We start from the raw sequence: 18,994 nt of genomic DNA, 5'->3' as shown, positions 1-18,994 counted from the left end.
TTCCAACCTCTGGTTCACACCCCAAATGGCCACAATGGACAGGTCTGGGTCAGGCTGAAGCCAGGAGCCAGGAGCTTCATCTGAACCTCCCATGTGGGTGCAGTGGGTCAAGCACCTAGCCCATCCTCTGCTGTTTTCCCAGGCACATTAGCAGGGAACTGGATGGAAAGTGGAACAGTGGGGACTTGAACTGGTGCCCACATGGGATGGCAGTGTCATAGGTGGTATCTTAACTCTTAGGCCACAACACTAACCCCGTGATGATTTCTTAGTGAATTTATTTAAGTTTATAAATTTGGTTATGAGTATGATTGTGATCACATTTTAGAAACTTGTATAGGGAGTATGCTCATTTTTAAATTTCATAAATATTCTGTAAGAGATTTTAAATTTTTTAATTAAATAATGGGAGAGTATTAGAACCATACCCTAACTTTTTAAAATTTACTTACTTTCATTGTATTTAGTAGGTGGGGGTGGAAGGAGACATGCATCTCCCATCTGCTGGTCTGTTCCCCAAATGCCCACAACGGCATGAGCAGGGCCAGGTCAAAGCCAGGAGGCTGGAACTCCATCTGGGTCTCCCTGCGTCGGTGACAGGAACTTGCACTGTCACTTGCTGCCTCCCAGGGTGCACGTTAGTGGGAAGATGATTTGGCAGTGGTGGGGCTGGGATTTGAATCAACAACTGTGTCCAGGATCCTGGCATCCCACGTGACCAAGCACATGGATCACATTTCCTAATTACTGATAAAGCACTGTGTTCTACCTTTTTTCTTTGACTCTTTTGAGCTATTTCGGGGAAGTGGTGGGTGGTGTTTTATCACAGTAGTTTGATATTTGCATTGTTGTGTCTATATGGAGGATTTCAAATGATATCACTAATCATATTGTAAATGTCTACAGTTAACTCTTAGTCTCTTTTGCATGGTTTTTGACACTTTGACAAATAGTAACAACTGAAACTTACTAGCTTCCCCTCAATCTGCTGGTCCTGTTAGAAATACTGTCTGGTCACACAGGTATTTACCAAGAGGAATTATTTTATTGTCTTCCTCTCCTTTGTTATCACCTTCATATACTAACACAGTTAAAGTCCTGCCATCTTAACAAAAAAATGTATTATTTCCTCTGGGTTACTCCTGCCAAAACTTAGGTCAGGCCTTAAAAATCTGTTACCTGACTTATAAGCAGAGTTTCCTAATTTCTTTCTCTCCTTCTATTTCTCCCCTCTTCCCCCTCCACAAATCCACACATTACCTAACTCCGTCATCCCCATGAGTACCAGTACCATCTCTTTAAAACACAGATCATCCATATCCCTTACTGGTTAAAGTATTCTAATGTTTTGCAAGGTGAGAATCCAGCCCCTTACCTTGGCATAGAAAGCCTTTTATAATATATCCCATATCAATCCATTTTCTGTTAATGTAACAAAGTGCCTGAGGCTAGATAACCTGGAGAGAAAAGAGGTTTACTTTCATAGTTCTGGTTCAAGTACATCGTGCTGGCGTTGGCATGGCTTGGTGTGTTGTTTTGTTGTTGCATCCCAGAACCTAACACAGGGTCTGGGTGAGTAGATACAAATGCACTGAATGAATGCAATGGAGAAGTATGGGGTGGGTACTCAGCCTAGCAGTTAAGATGTCTACCTTCTACATTGGAGTACCTGGGTGTGATTCCCAGCGCTCCCTCCTGGTTCCAGGGAGGCAGCAGTGATGGCTGGAGTAGTTAGCTACTTGCCACCATCATGATAACCTATATTGCTGTCTGGTTCTCAGCTGCTGTTTTCACCCAGCTCCAGCCATCGTGGACCTTTGGAGAGCAAACCAGTGAACAGGAGCTTTCCCCTCTGTCTCTGTCTCTCTTTCTGTCTGATACATTTTGAAAAATAAAAAAAAATAAATAAATTAAGGGGCTAGTGCTGTGGCATAGCAGGTAAAGGGGCTCTCTGCAGCACTAGTATGCTACATGGGCACCGATTGAGACCGGCTGTTGCACTTCTGATCCAGCTCACTGCTAATGTGCCAGGGAAAGCAGTGGAAGATGGCCCAAGTCCTTGGGCCCCTGCACCCACGTGGGAGACCCGGAAGAACCTCTGGCTCCTGTCTTTATATCGGGCAGTTCCAGCTGTTGCGGCCATTTGGGGAGTGAATCAGTTGATGAAAGATCTCTGTCTTTCTCTTTCTGTGTCTCTGCCTCTTCCTCTCTGTGTCTATGCCTTTCAAAGAAATAAATTTTCAAAAAAAGGGATGAAATATAAAAAAATCAATTCACAAAATTTGAGAAAACATTGAAGACCATAAAATTTAGGAAACTATCAAAGGAATAAACACCAAGTTTAAGTTCAGATTTACCTACATTCCCTTGCTTTAATTATTAAATTATTCAGCATTTTGCTCTACTAAAATAATTTATATTTCATTTCTGTAGTGATAGCTATGCATTTGTTTACGACAGGCCTCTGTGTTTGGATAAATCCATTTAATCATTATTCTGTCACCCAATCAACTCTTCCCTTACATATTGTCTTAGCAAACTATTGCCCGCTGTGTTTTGAATGTCTTACCACTGAGAGAGTTTTAATAAACACAATGAAAACCAAATGAGAAATGGGGAACCATCACCTTTGCACACTGCCCTTGTCTTGCTTTTCCAGACGGAGGGAGTCCAGGCATCTCCACCTCTTCATGCCTGCCGTGATGGGATTTGTTGCTACGACAACATCGATAGTCTATTACCATAATATTGAAACGTCCAACTTTCCTAAGTTACTTTTAGGTAAGTATGATTAATTTTTTTTAAAAAAACGATTTGATTTTCTTTTACTGCAGAGTGAGTTCTGCAGAGCGGGTAGAGAGCGGAAAGCACAGGAGAATTAAAAGAACTAATTTTTCTACAGTCGCCTCTTACAGGTGGAGTCAAAGATAAGCTGAGGTCTAGGCTGTGAAAATTCCACTGCCCCAGGACATCTGCTCTCAGATAAATGACCCTCGTGAGGTATCTCGAGATATCGGAGTGTGGGGGAAGCAGATGGAGGGAGTATGTTGAGTGGGGGCTCCCAGATGTATACCCAAGTGAAGGCCAGCGTTGCTCAGGAGCTTCCCTTGCCTCCCCGTCAAGTGGAACTGGAAACTCGTAGTGTATTCCTAACCTCACTTTTGCCTTTGGCTAGAATAACATCACTCATCTGAGTAGTTATGTTCAGTAGCTTGGCCAGTCCTTGTTTCCTGGGTGTACACTTCGCTCATGAGAGCTGCAGTTACATTGTCAGACATGGATCGGGGTGGCCTTCAAAGGCACAGGAACCTGCTAAAATTCTAGGCAGAGTGACGTGTTTGCGTGAATGCCTGCTTTCAACTTGCTAAGGTTAAGCTTTCATTTGTTGGATTTTTAAAAATTTTATTTATTTTCATATATTTCAAAGACCAAGATAGAGTCAGCCAGTCAGGGAGCGTTGATCTGTTGTTGGTTCGCTCCCCAAATGCCCACAGCTACTGACACTGGGCCAGACTAAAGCCAGGAGCCCAGAATTCAGTGTTAGTCTCCCACCAGGAAGCTGCAATTGGGAGTGGAGCCAGGAACTGCAAGCCTGGAGCCCTCTGAACTGGGATGCAGGTGACCTAAGCAGCACCTTCCTGTGTGAAACACCTGCTTTCACCTGATTGCTACGTGATAGAAATGAAATGGACTACTGATGAAAATTAGGAAGTAATCAAAGCATACAAGCAGTGTTTTGTATTTGTGTACAGAACATTGAAATTTAAAGTGAGTGCCAAAGAAAATACTGATTATTTAACTATGTTGTGCCATATTATGTGATTAGAGAAAAGCAATCTAATAAAACATATATTAATTTGAAAGACATAATGAAATCTGAATTATTCTAAGAAAAATCTCCAGTACAAAATGGCAGGCAGACATCATCATACAAATCAAAATCTGTCAGAAAGACTGAAAATTTCCAAGTAGTGACCGCCAAAAAGAAATGTATTGAGAATTTAGTAAGCTAGATATACATCCCTGAAAAATTGATGATAATTTATGTAATTAGAAAGGACATTCTCATCTTAATTTGAAACTTCGGTTCTGGCTGTCATTGTTATGTAGATATAAGACAGAGTGCAAAATTTGATCATTTGGCTAGAAGGACTTAGAAAGATGAGAGATAGTCTAAGTTTTTGGAGGGAAAAATTGGCTCTGGGAAAGCTACTCGTGTTTGGAGATCACAAGCTAGTAAGTTTATCCCAATGTTTTATTATGAAAATGACCAAATACAGAATTGTGTTAATATTCTTTCCCTCTTGTTTTTATTTAAAAAAAAAAAAGCTTTATTTATTTGAAAGGCAGAGTTACAGGGAGGCAGAGGCAGAAAGAGAGTGAGTGAGTGAGAGAGAGAGAGAGAGAGAGAGAGAGAAAGTCTTCTATCTGCTGGTTCACTTCCCAAATGGCCAGAATTGCCGGAGCTTAGCTAATCCGAAGCCAGGAGTCTGGAGCTTCTTCTTGGGTCTCCCAGGCAGGTCAGGGGCCCAAGCACCTGGGCCATCGTCGACTGCTTTCCCAGGCCATTAGAGAGCTGGATCAGAAGTGGGGCATCCAGGACACGAACCAGCGTCCAAATGGGATGCTGGCACTGCAAGTGGCAGCTTTACCTGATACACCACAGCACCGGCCCCCTTCCTTTTCTTTTCTAAAAAGATTTATTTATTTACTTATTTGAAAAGCAGTGTTACAGAGAGAAATCTTCTGTCCACTGGCCCACTTCCTAAATGATTGCAATGGCCAGGGCTGGACCCGGCCAAAGCCAGGAGCTAGGAACCTCCTCAGAAATCTCACAAGGGTGGCAGGGGTACAAGGACTTGGGCCATCTTCCGCTGCCCTGCCAGGTGCGTTAGTAGAGCACTGGATTGCAAGTAGAGCAGCCAGGACTTGAACCGATACCCATGTGAGATGCTGGCTCTGCAGGTGGTTGTTTAACCCTACATGCCACAGTGCCAACCCTTCCTTTCCATCTTTGAGGCATCCATCAATCCATGTTAGTTTTGCTGCATTTTAAATTAAGTTGCTTTACCTGAATAATTCTTCATGCATACTATTCACTACAGTTAAAAATGTTTGTGAGATTTACACACTTAAAGTACAGAAATCTCAATTTGCTAAGTCCATTACACCTGTAGAACTCTATCATAACATTGCCATCTTCCTCACAAGTTTTCCTAGACTCCTTCCCAGTCTCCACTTTCAACTCCTGTTTGCATCCATCACTGATTAGGTTTGTGAGTTCTAGAAATTTGTATAAATTGACTCAAAAGTACACACTGTTTAAAGGAAGACCTTTTTTCTCTCAGATTAATTATTGGAGGTTCATTCATAATGTAGCATCAATTAGTATGTTGTTGTCATCATTGTTAGATGATATTCCAGGGCACAAATATCTCACAGATTTCCAGTCTCTTGTTTGATAGACACTTGCATTGTTTCCAGATTTGGGCTACCATTTAAAAAAAAGCTGCCTGTATAAATATTCATATACAAATCTATTTGTAGATATATATATATATGTATATTTCTCTTGGTAAACACTTAGGATTGGAAATTCTAGGTCATGAGTTAGATAGGTATAGTTTAAGTATTTGTAAGAAACCAACAGAGTTTGCCCCAAAATTACTGTGCCCTTTTGCATGCTCACTAACAATAGGAGGGAGATTCATTATTTCAGATATTCAGCAATGTTTGGTGATCTTGGTCTTTCTAATTTAGCCACACTGATGGGTGCATTCCAGTAACACCTTGTGGTTTTAATTTGTGTTTTCCTAATGACTAATGATGCTGAATACTTTTTGATGAGTTTATTGATCATTTGTCGTCTTTATGAATTGGCTACTTGTTGTTTTTGTGAAGTGTTTATTCATATTGGTTGCCCATTTTTAGTGGCATTTCATTTTAATTATTGAGTTCTAGGAATATTTTGCAAACTAGTATGTCATCAGATAAATATTTTCTTCCTAGTCTGGGGCATGCATGTCCAGTGGTTTAACAGGACCTTTTCATGATGTGTGACCTGTTTTAAACTGGTTGTGTATACGGTGCAAGGTAGATTACAACATTCTTCCTCCCCCGGCCAAAATGATATCCTTGTGTTGAGCAGACTTGATATTTCCTATCAGATTGTTTTGATACTTCTGTAGAAAAATGAGATCAAATGACCATTTAAATGAGATCTATTTCCTGACCCTGTTTTCAGTTTCTTTGGTTTATACCACTACCATTCTGTCTTGATCACTATCTCTTTTGAAGATCTTGAAGTCTTCTATTATAATTCATACATTTTCCCTTTATGTTATGGTTCTCAGAATAGAGGTCTTACATATCTTGTTAAAAAATTTATTACCAATGCTTTATCCATTGCTGTAGAAAATGGAGTTCTCTTTCAAATTTCGTTTTTCCAGTTGTGCCCTTTTTTAAGTTCTTTGTAAATTTGTTTTTATTTAAGGAAAATTTCCCATCCATTAGATTTTCAGGATCACATCAAATGCTTGATAATTACTACAATTTGATTGTTTCAGTAACTGTATAAAATACAATTGATTTTGTATATTGATCTTGGATCTTACAAGCCTTGGAAATGTACTTACTGCTTCTATGTCTTGCTCTGTAGGGTTGTTGATTTTTACATATAAACAAACATGTCATCTGCAAATAGAGACAGCTTTTTTCTTTTTAATCATTTTTTTTATAGTGCTTCTTTTCTTGCCATATTGCCTTAGTTAGGACTTCCAGAAAAATGTCAAATAGGCTTTGTAAGAGCAAAATCCTTGCCCACTTCTGGATTTTAGGGGAAAATTATTAGTCTTTCATTATTAATTATATGGTAGTTATGGAGTTGTCATAGAAGACTTACTTGGCGAGTATTCCTTAGAACTATCTCAGGATATTTTCTAAAATCATGAATAGATGTTGAATGTTAACAGTTTTTCTGCATCTGTTGAGGAAAATTTGTTAGTGTAATAAATTGGAATAGTAAGTCTGCTAGATTGTATTTGTTATATCTCAGTTTATGTAGTGAAGATATTGATCTGTGATTTTTGTGTCATGTCTTTGTCAGATATTTTTATATGTTGGATTATCCTAGTTTTATAAATGTTCTTTCTCTGTTTTCTCAAAGACTTTGTGCAGATTAGTTTTATTTCTTCCTTAAATGTTGAAAAGAATTTCACCAGTAAAGTAATTTTGGCATGAATTTATTTCTTTATTAGATTATTTATTTGTTAGATTATTTATTTCTTTATTAAATAGACTGTATTTCTGTTTAGTTCAGTTTTGGTAAGTTACAGTTTTCAAGCAACTTTCTATTTCACCTAAATTTATAAATATATTGTCATGAAGTTGTTTATGATATTGCCTGATTATCCTTTTAAAGGATGTAGGAAGTGGAAGATAGTTCCTCTTCCATTCCTGACATAGTAATTAATGTTTTCGATGTCTTCATAAGTCCAGGTAGAGAGTTAATCATTTTGTTGATATCTTTTTCAATCAAATTTAGGCTAAACCTTGTTGACCTAATTGAGTTTATTCATTTTCTGTGTTATTGCTTCTTATTATCTCTCTGCTGTTTTCATCCTTTTGTCTATTACGTTGTCTTTCTTTTCCTAGATTTTAAAGTGGAAATGAAGATCATTGATGTTGGATCTTTTTTTCCAGAAATATCTAAAACTATAGAGCCATCCTCTGAATCTTTTTTGAGTTCAATTCTTTAATTTTTTTAAAAAAGGATTTATTTATTTTAAATATCTAGATCTCACACGTGGGTGCAGGAGCCCAGACCCTTGGCCATCTTCAACTGCTTTCCCAGGCACATTAGCAGGGAGCTGGATCAGAAGCAGAACAGCAGAGACATGCATAAGTGCCCATATAGAATGCTGGAGCTGCAGGCGATGGCTTTACTCACTATACCACATTGCTGGCCCCAATTCTTTGAATTTTTAAATGTGTAGTATTTTCATTAGAATTTAGTTAAAATATTTTCAAATTCCCTTACTGATTTTTTTCTTTAATGTGGATTATTAGAAACATGATATATCACCATGTGGATCCACTACCCAAAGGTTGCCTCCATTGTCTCTGTGCTTGGTTCATTCCTGTATGATCTTCCCATCCTGGTAAAGGTGGGCCTGTGCCTTGCTTCTAGCAATGCAGTCTGGCAAGGATGAAGGTCCCAAGTCAGTGGAGTGTGTTGAGACTGTAGCCCCATTCAGCACCTGAGTAGGAGCCTGATGAGACCCTGATCAGTGAAACCAGAGGACCCACTGGAATCCTTACCCACTGAACTTGTGAGATAATACATTTGTGCTGCTTCCTCAACCCCCTACCCCAACCACCCATTTATTTGAGAGAGAGAGAGAGACCTTCTATTGATTTGTTCTCCTAAATGTTTGCAACCGACCTGGAATGGGCTGGGTTCATCCGGGGAGCTGAGATTTCAATCAGGGTCTCCCATGAGGGTAGCGAGGACATAAATATTTTGACCTATCACCTGCTGCCCTCCAGAGTACATATGAGCAAGAAGTTGGAATCAGCAGCTTCGAACCTAGGCACTCCAATGCGGCACTCTAGGCTAAGCATCTACCCCCATTTGTGCTGTTTTTTAGTTCTTAAGTATATTACAACTTGGTAATGTGTCACATAAAGCCAACAGATAAACTTCTCTTATATTTTAAAATTTCATTTCATTTTAATCTGACAACATAGTTTATATTTTTTTTATTTTAAATCTGTAGCTCTTTGTTTTATGAGTGAATGTATAGTCTGTACTGGTACTATATGAATATAACAAGAATGTATATTCTGAAGATATTATATATGTTTTTATAATGCCAAATATCAATTTTTTATATATATATCAAATCATATAAGGGGCTGATAATGTTCAGATCTTCAAAGTCTTTACTAGCTGTATGCATATTTTTATTTTGCATCATTCTGAAAATTTTTATTTTTTTAAAACTTTTATTTAATGAATATAAATTTCCAAAGTACAGCTTATGAATTACAATGGCTTCCCCCCCATAACTTCCCTCCCACCCGCAACCCTCCCCTTTCCCACTCCCTCTCCCCTTCCATTCACATCAAGATTCATTTTCAATTCTTTTTATATACAGAAGATCAGTTTAGTATATATTAAGTTAAGATTTCAACAGTTTGCCCCCACATAGCAACACAAAGTGAAAAATACTGTTTGAGTACTAGTTATAGCATTAAATCACAATGTACAGCACATTAAGGACAGAGATCCTACATGATATTTTTTTAAAAAATTGATTAATTTTCTATGCAATGTCCAATTTAAAACCAAGTTTTTTTTTCATTTTCAATTATCTTTATATACAGAAGATCGATTCAGTATATACTAAGTAAAGATTTCATCAGTTTGCACCCACACAGAAACACAAAGTGTAAAAATACTGTCTCAGTACTAGTTATAGCATTACTTCACATTGCACAACACTTTAAGGACAGATCCCACATGAGAAGTAAGTACACAGTGACGCCTGTTGGTGACTTAACAATCTCCCTAGGCTCTAGTCATGAGTTGCCAAGGCTATGGAAGCCTTTTGGGTTCACCAGCTTTGATCTTATTCCGACAGGATCATAGTCAAAGTGGAAGTTCTCTCCTCCCTTCAGAGAAAGGTACCTCCTTTTTGATGGCCCCGTTCTTTCCACTGGGATCTCACTCACAGAGATCTTTCATTTAGGTCTTCTTTTTTTTTTCTTCCCCCAGAGTATCTTGGCTTTCCATGCCTACGATACTCTCATGGGCTCTTCCGCCAGATCCGAATGCCTTAAGGGCTGATTCTGAGGCCACAGTGCTATTTAGGACATCTGCCATTCTATGAGTCTGCTGTGTATATCGCGTCCCATGTTGGATCGTTCTCTCCCTTTTTGATTCTATCAGTTAGTATTAGCAGACACTAGTCTTGTTTGTGTGATCCCTTTGACTCTTAGACCTATCAGTGTGATCAGTTGTGAAATGAAGTTGATCACTTGGCCTAGTGACATGGCATTGCTACATGCCACCTTGATGGGATTGTATTGGAATCCCCTGGCATGTTTCTAACTCCACCATGTGGGGCAAGTCCGATTGAGCATGTCCCAAATTGTACATCTCTTCCCTCTCTTACTCCCACTCTTACATTTAACAGGGATCCCTTTTCAGTTAAATTTAAACAGCCAAGAATAATTGTGTGTTAATTACAGAGTTCAACCAATAGTACTAAGTAGAACAAAAAAATAGTAAAAGGGATAAAGTATTAAATTGTACATCAACAGTCATGTTAAGGGCTGATCAAGTCACTATTTCTCATAGTGTCCATTTCACTTCAACAGGTTTCCTTTTTGGTGCTCAGTTTATTATCACCGATCAGGGAGAACAAATGATATTTGTCCTTTGGGACTGGTTTATTTCATTCAGCATGATGTTTTCCAGATTCCTCCATTTTGTTGCAAAGAACCAGATTTCATTGTTTTATACAGCTGTATAGTATTCTATAGAGTGCATGTCCCATAATTTCTTTATCCAGTCTACTGTTGATGGGCATTTGGGTTGGTTCCAGGTCTTAGCTATTGTGAATTGAGCTGCAATAAACATTAATGTGCAGACAGCTTTTTTGTTTGCCAATTTAATTTCCTTTGGGTAAATTCCAAGGAGTGGGATGGCTGGGTTGTATGGTAGGGTTATGTTCAGGTTTCTGAGGAATCTCCAGACTGACTTCCATAGTGGCCTAACCAGTTTGCATTCCCACCAACAGTGGGTTAGTGTCCCTTTTTCCCCACATCCTCTCCAGCATTTATTGTTGGTAGATTTCTGAATGTGAGCCATTCTCACCGGGGTGAGGTGAAACCTCATTGTGGTTTTGATTTGCATTTCCCTGATTGCTAGTGATCTTGAACATTTTTTCATGTGTCTGTTGGCCATTTGGATTTCCTCTTTGGAAAAATGTCTGTTGAGGTCCTTGGCCCATCTCTTAAGTGGGTTGTTTGTTTTGATGTTGTGGAGTTTCTTGATTTCTTTGTAGATTCTGGTTATCAACCCTTTATCTGCTGCATAGTTTGCAAATATTTTTTCCCATTCTGTTGATTGCCTCTTCACTTTCCTGACTGTATCTTTTGCAGTACAGAAACTTCTCAATTTGATGCAATCCCAAGTGTTAATTTTGGCTTTGACTGCCTGTGCTTCTGGGGTCTTTTCCAAGAAGTCTTTGCCGGTACTTGTATCTTGCAGGGTTTCTCCAATGCTCTCTAATAATTTGATGGTGTCGGGTCATAGATTTAAGTCTTTAATCCATGCTGAGTGAATTTTTGTGTAAGGTGAAAGGTAGGGGTCTTGCTTCATGGTTCTGCACGTGGAAATCCAATTTTCCCAGCCCCATTTATTGAATAGACTGTCCTTACTCCAGGGATTGTTTTTGGATCCTTGATCAAATATAAGTTGGCTGTAGATGTTAGGGTTGATTTCTGGTGTTTCTATTCTGTTCCATTGGTCTATCCATCTGTTTCTGTACTAGTACCATGCTGTTTTGATAACAACTGCCCTGTAGTATGTCCTGAAATCTGGTATTGCGATGCCTCCGGCTTTGTTTTTGTTGTACAAGATTGCTTTAGCTATTCGAGGTCTTCTGTGTCTCCATATGAATTTCAGCATCATTTTTTCCAGATCTGAGAAGAACGTCTTCGATCTCTTGATTGGTATTGCATTGAATCTATAAATTGCTTTCTGAAGAATGGACATTTTGATGATATTGATTCTTCCAATGCATGAGCATGGAAGATTTTTCCATTTTTTGGTATCCTCTTGTATTTCTTTCTTTAAGGTTTTGTAATTTTCATCATAGAGATCTTTAACGTCCTTGGTTAAATTTATTCCAAGGTATTTGATTGTTTTTGTGGCTATTGTGAATGGGATTGATCTTAGAAGTTCTTCCTCAGCCGTGGCATTGCCTGTGTATACAAAGGCTGTTGATTTTTGTGCATTGATTTTATATCCTGCTACTTTGCCAAACTCTTCTATGAGTTCCAACAGTCTCTTAGTAGAGTTCTTTGGGTCCCCTAAATACAGAAACATATCATCTGCAAAGAGGGATAGTTTGAGTTCTTCCTTCCCAATTTGTATCCCTTTAATTTTCTTTTTCTTGCCTAATAACTCCAGCTGAAACTTCCAGAACTATATTGAATAGCAGTGGTGAGAGTGGGCATCCCTGTCTGGTACCAGATCTCAGTGGAAATACTTCCAACTTTTCCCCATTCAATAGAATGTTGGCTGTTGGTTTTTCATAAATTGATTTGATTGTATGGAGGAATGTTCCTTCCAGGTTTGCTTAGAGTTTTCATCATGAAAGGGTATTGTATTTTATCAAATGCTTTCTCTGCGTCTATTGAGATAATCATATGGTTTTTCTTCTGCAGTCTGTTAATGTGATGTATCACATTGATTGTTTTGCAAACATTGAACCATCCCTGCATACCAGGGATAAATCCCACTTGGTCTGGGTGGATGATCTTTCTAATGTGTTGTTGCATTCTATTTGCCAGAATTTTATTGAGGATTTTTGCATGTATGTTCATCAGGGATATTGGTCTGTAATTCTCTTTCAATGCTGCATCTTTTTCCGGCTTAGGAATTAAGGTGATGCTGGCTTCATAGAAAGAATTTGGGAGGATCCCCTCTTTTTCGATTGTTCTGAATAGTTTGAGAAGAATTGGAGTTAATTGTTCTTCAAATATCTGGTAGAATTCAGCAGTGAATCCATCTGGTCCTGGGCTTTTCTTCTTGGGAGGGCCTTTATTACTGTTTCAATTTCTGTCTCAGTTATGGGTCTGTTTAGGTTTTCTATGTCTTCATGGTTCAATTTAGGTAGATTGCATGTGTCCAGGAATCTATCCATTTCTGATAGATTTCCCTGTTTGCTGACATAGAAGTCCTTGTAGTAATTTCTGATGATTCTTTTTTTTTTCTGTGGTGTCTGTTGTTACCTTTCCATTTTCATCTCTGATCTTATTGATTTGGGTCTTTGCTCTTCTTGTTTTAGTTAGTTGGGCCAACGGCGTGTCAATTTTGTTTATTTTTTCAAGAAACCAGCTCCTCATTTGGCTGATTCTTTGTAATGTTTTTTTGGATTCAATCCTGTTGATTTCTTCTCTGATTTTAATTATTTTTCTTCTCTTACTAGATTTGGGTCTGGTTTGTGGCCGATTTTCTAGATCCTTGAAATGCATTGAAAGCTCATCTATTTGGTGCCTTTCCAATTTCTTGATGTAGGCACCTATTGATGTAAACTTTCCTCTTAACACTGCTTTTGCGGTATCCCGTAAGTTTTGGTATGTTGTGCTGTTATCCTCATTTACTTCCAGAAAATTTTTGATTTCTCTTTTAATTTCTTCTATGACCCATTGTTCATTCAGGAGCATGTTGTTCAATCTCCATGTATTTGCGTATGCTCTAGGGATTCCTGAGTTGCTAATTTCCAACTTAATTCCTTTATGGTCTGAGAAGCTGCATGGTATGATTCTAATTCTTTTGAATTTGCTGAGACTTTCTTTATGGCCTAGTATGTGGTCAATCCTAGAGAAGGTTCCATGTACTGCTGAGAAGAATGTAAATGCTTCATGTGGGGGATGAAAAGTTCTGTAGATATCTGTTAGATCCATTTGGGCTATAGTGTCGTTTAAATCTACTGTCTCCTTGTTGATCATCTGTCCCGTTGATCTGTCTATTTCTGAGAGTGGAGTACTGAAGTCCCCCAGTACTATTGTATTGGGGTCCAAGTCTTTAAGTTCCTTAACAAATCTTTTAAATAAACCGGTGCCCTGTAATTAGGTGCATATATATTGATAATCATTATATCTTCCTGTTGAATTGATCCCTTAATCATTTTATAGCACCCCCTTTGTCTCTCCTAACAGTTTTTGTGTTAAAGTTTATGTTGTCCGATATTAAGATGGCTATGCCCGCTCTTTTTTCATTTCTGTTGGCATGGTATATATTTTTCCAGCCTTTCACTTTCAGTCTGTATGTATCTTTGTTGGAAAGATGTGTTTCTTGTAAGCAGCAGATAGATGGGTTTTGTTCCTTAGCCCAATCAGCCAATCTGTGTCTTTTAACTGGAAAGTTTAGGGCATTAATGTTCAGTGTGACTATTGATAAGTAGTAACTTTGCCCTGCCATTTGCCAAAGTTATTTTCTAATATATGTTTTGAACTTCCTGTTATCTTTTGCTGTGAGGTTTCCTTCCTCTACCTTCTTTCATATTGATAACCGTGTTTCTGTGTTTCTGTGTGTAACACATCTTTAAGCATCTTTTGCAGGGCTGGACAAGTGGCGACAAATTCTTTCAATTTCTGTTTGCTATGAAAGGTCTTTATTTCACCTTCATTCACAAATGAGAGCTTTGCAGGATGTAATATTCTGGGCTGGCAGTTTTTCTCTCTTAGTACCTGGGCTATATCTCACCATTTCCTCCTAGCTTGTAGGGTTTCTGATGAGAAGTCAGCTGTGAGTCTAATTGGAGTTCCTCTGAGAGTAATCTGATGTTTCTCTCTTGCACATTTTAGAATCTTTTCTTTATGTTTCACTGTGGTGAGTTTGATTACAACGTGTCGTGGTGAGGATCTCTTTTGGTCATGTTTATTAGGGGTTCTATGAGCTTCCTGTATTAGGATGTCTCTGTCCTTCTCCAAACCTGGGAAATTTTCTGCTAGTATCTCACTAAAAAGGCCTTCTAATCCTTTCTCCCTCTCCATGCCTTCAGGAACTCCTAGCACCTGAATGTTGGGTTTTTTAATAGTATCCTGTAGATTCCTGACAATATTTTTTAGATTTCTAATTTCCTCTTCTTTTCTTTGGTTTGCCTGTTTCCTTTCCTGTTCTCTGTCTTCTAAGTCTGATATTCTCTCTTCTGCTTCACTGACTCTGTTTTTAAGGATCTCTAATGTGTTTGTCATTTGATCTATTGAATTCTTCATTTCATTATGATTTCTCATCACTATCACAGTTTTTGTTCTAGTTGTTTCATTTCATTTTGATTCCTCCTTAATATTTCATTTTCATGAGAGAGATTTTCTATCTTGTCCGTTAAGTATTTCTGTAGTTCAAAAAATTGTTTTTGAGAACTTCTTAATGTTCTTATCAACTTTTTGAGATCCGCTTCTTGCATTTCTTCTATCTCTTCATCTTCATAATCTTGAATTGGGGTGTCTTATTCATTTGGGGGCATCATAGTGACTTCCTTGTTCTTGTTACCTCGGTTACTGCGTTTGTTTGACATTGTGGAGGTATTCTTTGGTTTCTTCGCTGTAGTGTTTTTTCTCGTAATACTATGAGTCTAGATTAAGTGGACTGTCTCCTTTTGATGGATCCTTAGAGGCTGTGATGGGTATAGCCAGAGCTCTGTTTGGTTCTTCAGGGTTAAGGGTGTGCCAAAGGTGACTCACCCAGATTGTTCTCTTGCTCTCTCTCTCTTTTTGACTCAGTTGGGAAGTAATTCTGCACAGCTGAGTGGAATTGAGGGTAGTTGATGTATGAAATCTGGCCCCTGTGAGTATTCATCTGATCTACCCCTGGGACCACACAGAGAATTTATGCAGCCCTCAGTGTGGTCTCAAATTTCTCTGCACTCTCACCTGGTTGCCAAGCTTACCCAGTTTGTGTACTTAGTGAGTTCTCTCGCTGCCGCCCCACCCCCCCCAGATTTTCACTGTCTCAGTTCATTAGCTCCACACTTTCACTAGGTCCTAACCTCCTGTTATTTCTCCCCACCAGAGTCAGGTTTTTCTGCTTGGCTAATGGTGGGTGCCGCTTTACATACATAAAATGGCGCCTGCTCTTTGTCTTGCTTGGCTTTGTAAGGTGAATGTAGAGAGAGGCTAGTGTCCATGTCGGTTCCACTTATTTATTCATTTTTTTCTCTCCTCTAGTCAGCCTGGTGAACTTTCCCCAGTGGGGCATCAGGCCTCGTTCCCTCTAGGCTCTTTCTGCCTTTCCCCACCAATGTCTCGGGTTACTGAGGTTTTTGTCTCACCTCCCCTTCCAGTGCTGGCGTGCAGACTCTGCGGCTGGGCTTCCACGTGGTGGGCGACCTTGCTCTCCCCGCAGGTCCTCTGTGTCACATCCACTAGATCCGGAAGAGTTTCCTCTGCAGTTTTTTCCTGAGGCTACAGTAACTCCACTTTTATTAAACTATCTTTTTCCAGACTATCGGTGCATGCCCTCACTGTTCCGCCATCTTTACATTATCATCATTCTGAAAATTTTATCCTTTCATCATTATTAAATTTTTGTTTTTTCTAAATTTAATTTTTAATGATTTGAATGAGAGAGTCAACAGATTTCCAACCTATTATTTTGTTCCCCAAATGCCGGCAACGGTTGACTCTGGGCCAGACTGAATCTAGGAGCCAGGAACTCAGTCTGGGTCTCCCAGATGAGGGACAAACTACTTGAGCCATCATCAGTGCCTCCCAGGATGCATCAAGAAGCTGGAATTGAAAGCAAACCCTGGACCAGAATTCAGGCACTCAAATATGGATGCACAATAGCTATATCAAACATCCATCCACACTTCTATCACTATTAAGTATTTTTATTTCTGATTATTCTGTTTTGAAGTCTGCTTTGCTTGATACAAATTTAAGTGCTTCTGGTTTTTTAGGCTTACTATTTTCTTTGTATATCTTTTTCTATCCAGTTGTTTCCAATTTACTCTCTTTAAAAAGGATATTTCATAAAGCTTATGGGAATTGGAATTAAAATGTTTATTTTGTTTTGAAATTCCTGCATATATTTTCTGTAATATTCAATATCCATGAACTCCCTAATGAAAAAAATGTGCATGATTTCAGATACTTTGCATCAAAATAAACTTTTGTTTTAATTCCATTTTCCATCAACTATTGGAAAGAACCCCATATCTGAGGTACATCTTTTTAGATAACATTTGATTTGGTATTTTTTCCTTAATCAGTGTGAAAATCTTTTATATTTTTAGCTAAAACAATGTATGTTGAGTTCATATGCCAGTGTTTGATACTTTTTTTTCTGTATTGAAGAGTTGTTTGATTTTCTGTTTTTTTTCCTATACTTTTTTCTTTTTAAACTGTAATTATTTTACCTAGAAACCTTTTATTTAAGGTATACAAACTGCATGTTTTTCATATATACAAATTTAGGAACATAGTGATTCTTCTCACCCTATACTCCCTCCCACCCACACTCCCACCTTTCTTACTCCATTTTCTACTAGTCTCATTGTTATTTGTCACAAAGATCTATTTTCAATTAACTTTATACACGTAAGATTAACTCTACACTAAGTAAAGAGTTCAACAAATAGTTTGAAAAAAAAGAAAGACTGTTCTTCAGCATTCGAGACAAGGGCTGTATAAAGTCATTGCATTTCAAAGTGTCAATTTTACTTCTCTAGATAAACTTTCAGGTATTCTATTAGTTACCACAGATTAGGGGGACATATGGTATTTAACCTTTTAGGTATTCTATTAGTTACCACAGATCAAAGGGAACATATGGTATTTCTCCTTTTTTGGACTGGCTTATTTCACTAAATATATTTTCCATTTGAATTCATTTTGCTGCAGATGACAGGATTTAATTTATTTTTTAGTAGTATTCCATGGTGTACATATCTCATAATTTCTTTATACGGTCTTAAGTTGATAGAAATCTGGGTTGATTCCATATCTTAGCTCTTGTGAATTGAGATGCAATAAACATGGGGATACAGTTAACTCTTTCATATGCTGATTTCATTTCCTTTGGGAAAATTCCCAAGAGTAGAATAGCTGGGTCATATGGAGGTCTATATTCACATTTCAGAGGTATTTCCAGAATGTCTTCCACAGTGGCTGTTCCAGGTTACATTCCCATCAACAGTGAATTTCTCCCAAAGTCCTCACCAACTTTTGTTATTTTTGATTTCTATATGAAAGCCATTCCTTTTTAAAGATTTATTTATTTTTATTTGAAAGGCAGAGAGACAGACAGACAGACAGAGATTCCATGTGCTCATTTACTCCCCAAATGGCTGCAGTGGCCAGAGCTGAGTCAGTCCAAAGCCAAGGGCCAGAAGCCTCATCTAGGTCTCCCATACAGGGGCAGGGACCCAAGGGCTTGGGCTATCTTCCACTGCTTTCCCAGGTGCATCAGTAGGGAGCTGGATCAGAAATGGACTTGTACCAGCACCCATATGGGATGCCAGCACTGCAGGCGGCAGCTTTACCTGCTATGCCACAGTGCCAGCCCTATAAAAGCCCTTATAATTGGAGTTATATAAAACCTCATTGTGGTTTTGATTTGCATTTTCCTGATGGCTAGTGATCCTGAACATTTTTTCATGTGTCTGTGGGTTATTTGAATTTCCTCTTTTGGAAAATGCCTGTTCAGGTCCTTTGCCCATTTCTTAACTGCATTGTTTGTTTTGTTGTTGAGTTTCTTGAGCTCTTTATAGACTCTGAATATTATTTATAATAATATAAATAATTTCTCCCATTCTGTCAGTTGTCTCTTCATTTTGCTGAGTGTCTCTTTTGCAGTTCAGAAGCTTCTCATGTTGATGTGATCCTGTTTGTGAATTTTTGTTTTGATTGCCTGTGCTTCTGGGGTCTTTTCCAAGAAGTCTTTGTATATGCCAAGGTCTTGCAGGGTTTCCTCCAATGTTCTCTAAAATTTTGTGGTATCAAATCATAGATTTAGGTCTTTGATTCATTTTCAGTGGAATTTTGTGTAAGGTATAAGGTAAGGAACTTGTTTCATATTTCTGTATGTGGAGATCCAGTTTTCTTGGCACCATTTGTTGAGGAGAATGTCCTTGCTCCAGGGATTGATTTTAGCTCCTTTGTCAAAGACAAGTTGGTTATAGATGAGATGAGTGGATTGATTTCTGGAGTTTCTATTCTATTCTATTGGTCTATCCATCTGTTTGTTGCCAGC

At 38.4% G+C, this 18,994-nt stretch overlaps 1 protein-coding gene across 5 annotated transcripts in view; it reads left to right on the top strand.

Annotated features, from left to right (window-relative positions):
* The window catches only part of ABCC9 (ATP binding cassette subfamily C member 9), a 154,058-nt gene that overhangs the window by 12,823 nt on the left and 122,241 nt on the right, over positions 1–18,994 (top strand). For all 5 annotated transcript variants that reach the window (XM_062194922.1, XM_062194923.1, XM_062194919.1 and 2 more), the window contains exon 6: positions 2,660–2,781. In XM_062194922.1, coding sequence (XP_062050906.1) covers positions 2,660–2,781 — 122 coding nt within the window. The remainder of the gene's footprint in view (positions 1–2,659; positions 2,782–18,994) is intronic.

The sequence above is a fragment of the Lepus europaeus genome, chromosome 6 (genome assembly GCF_033115175.1).
Source record: "Lepus europaeus isolate LE1 chromosome 6, mLepTim1.pri, whole genome shotgun sequence".
Classification (NCBI taxonomy): Eukaryota; Metazoa; Chordata; class Mammalia; order Lagomorpha; family Leporidae; genus Lepus; species Lepus europaeus.
The sequence above is the reverse complement of the archived record's forward strand: the minus strand, read 5'-3'. Positions and strand labels throughout refer to the sequence as shown.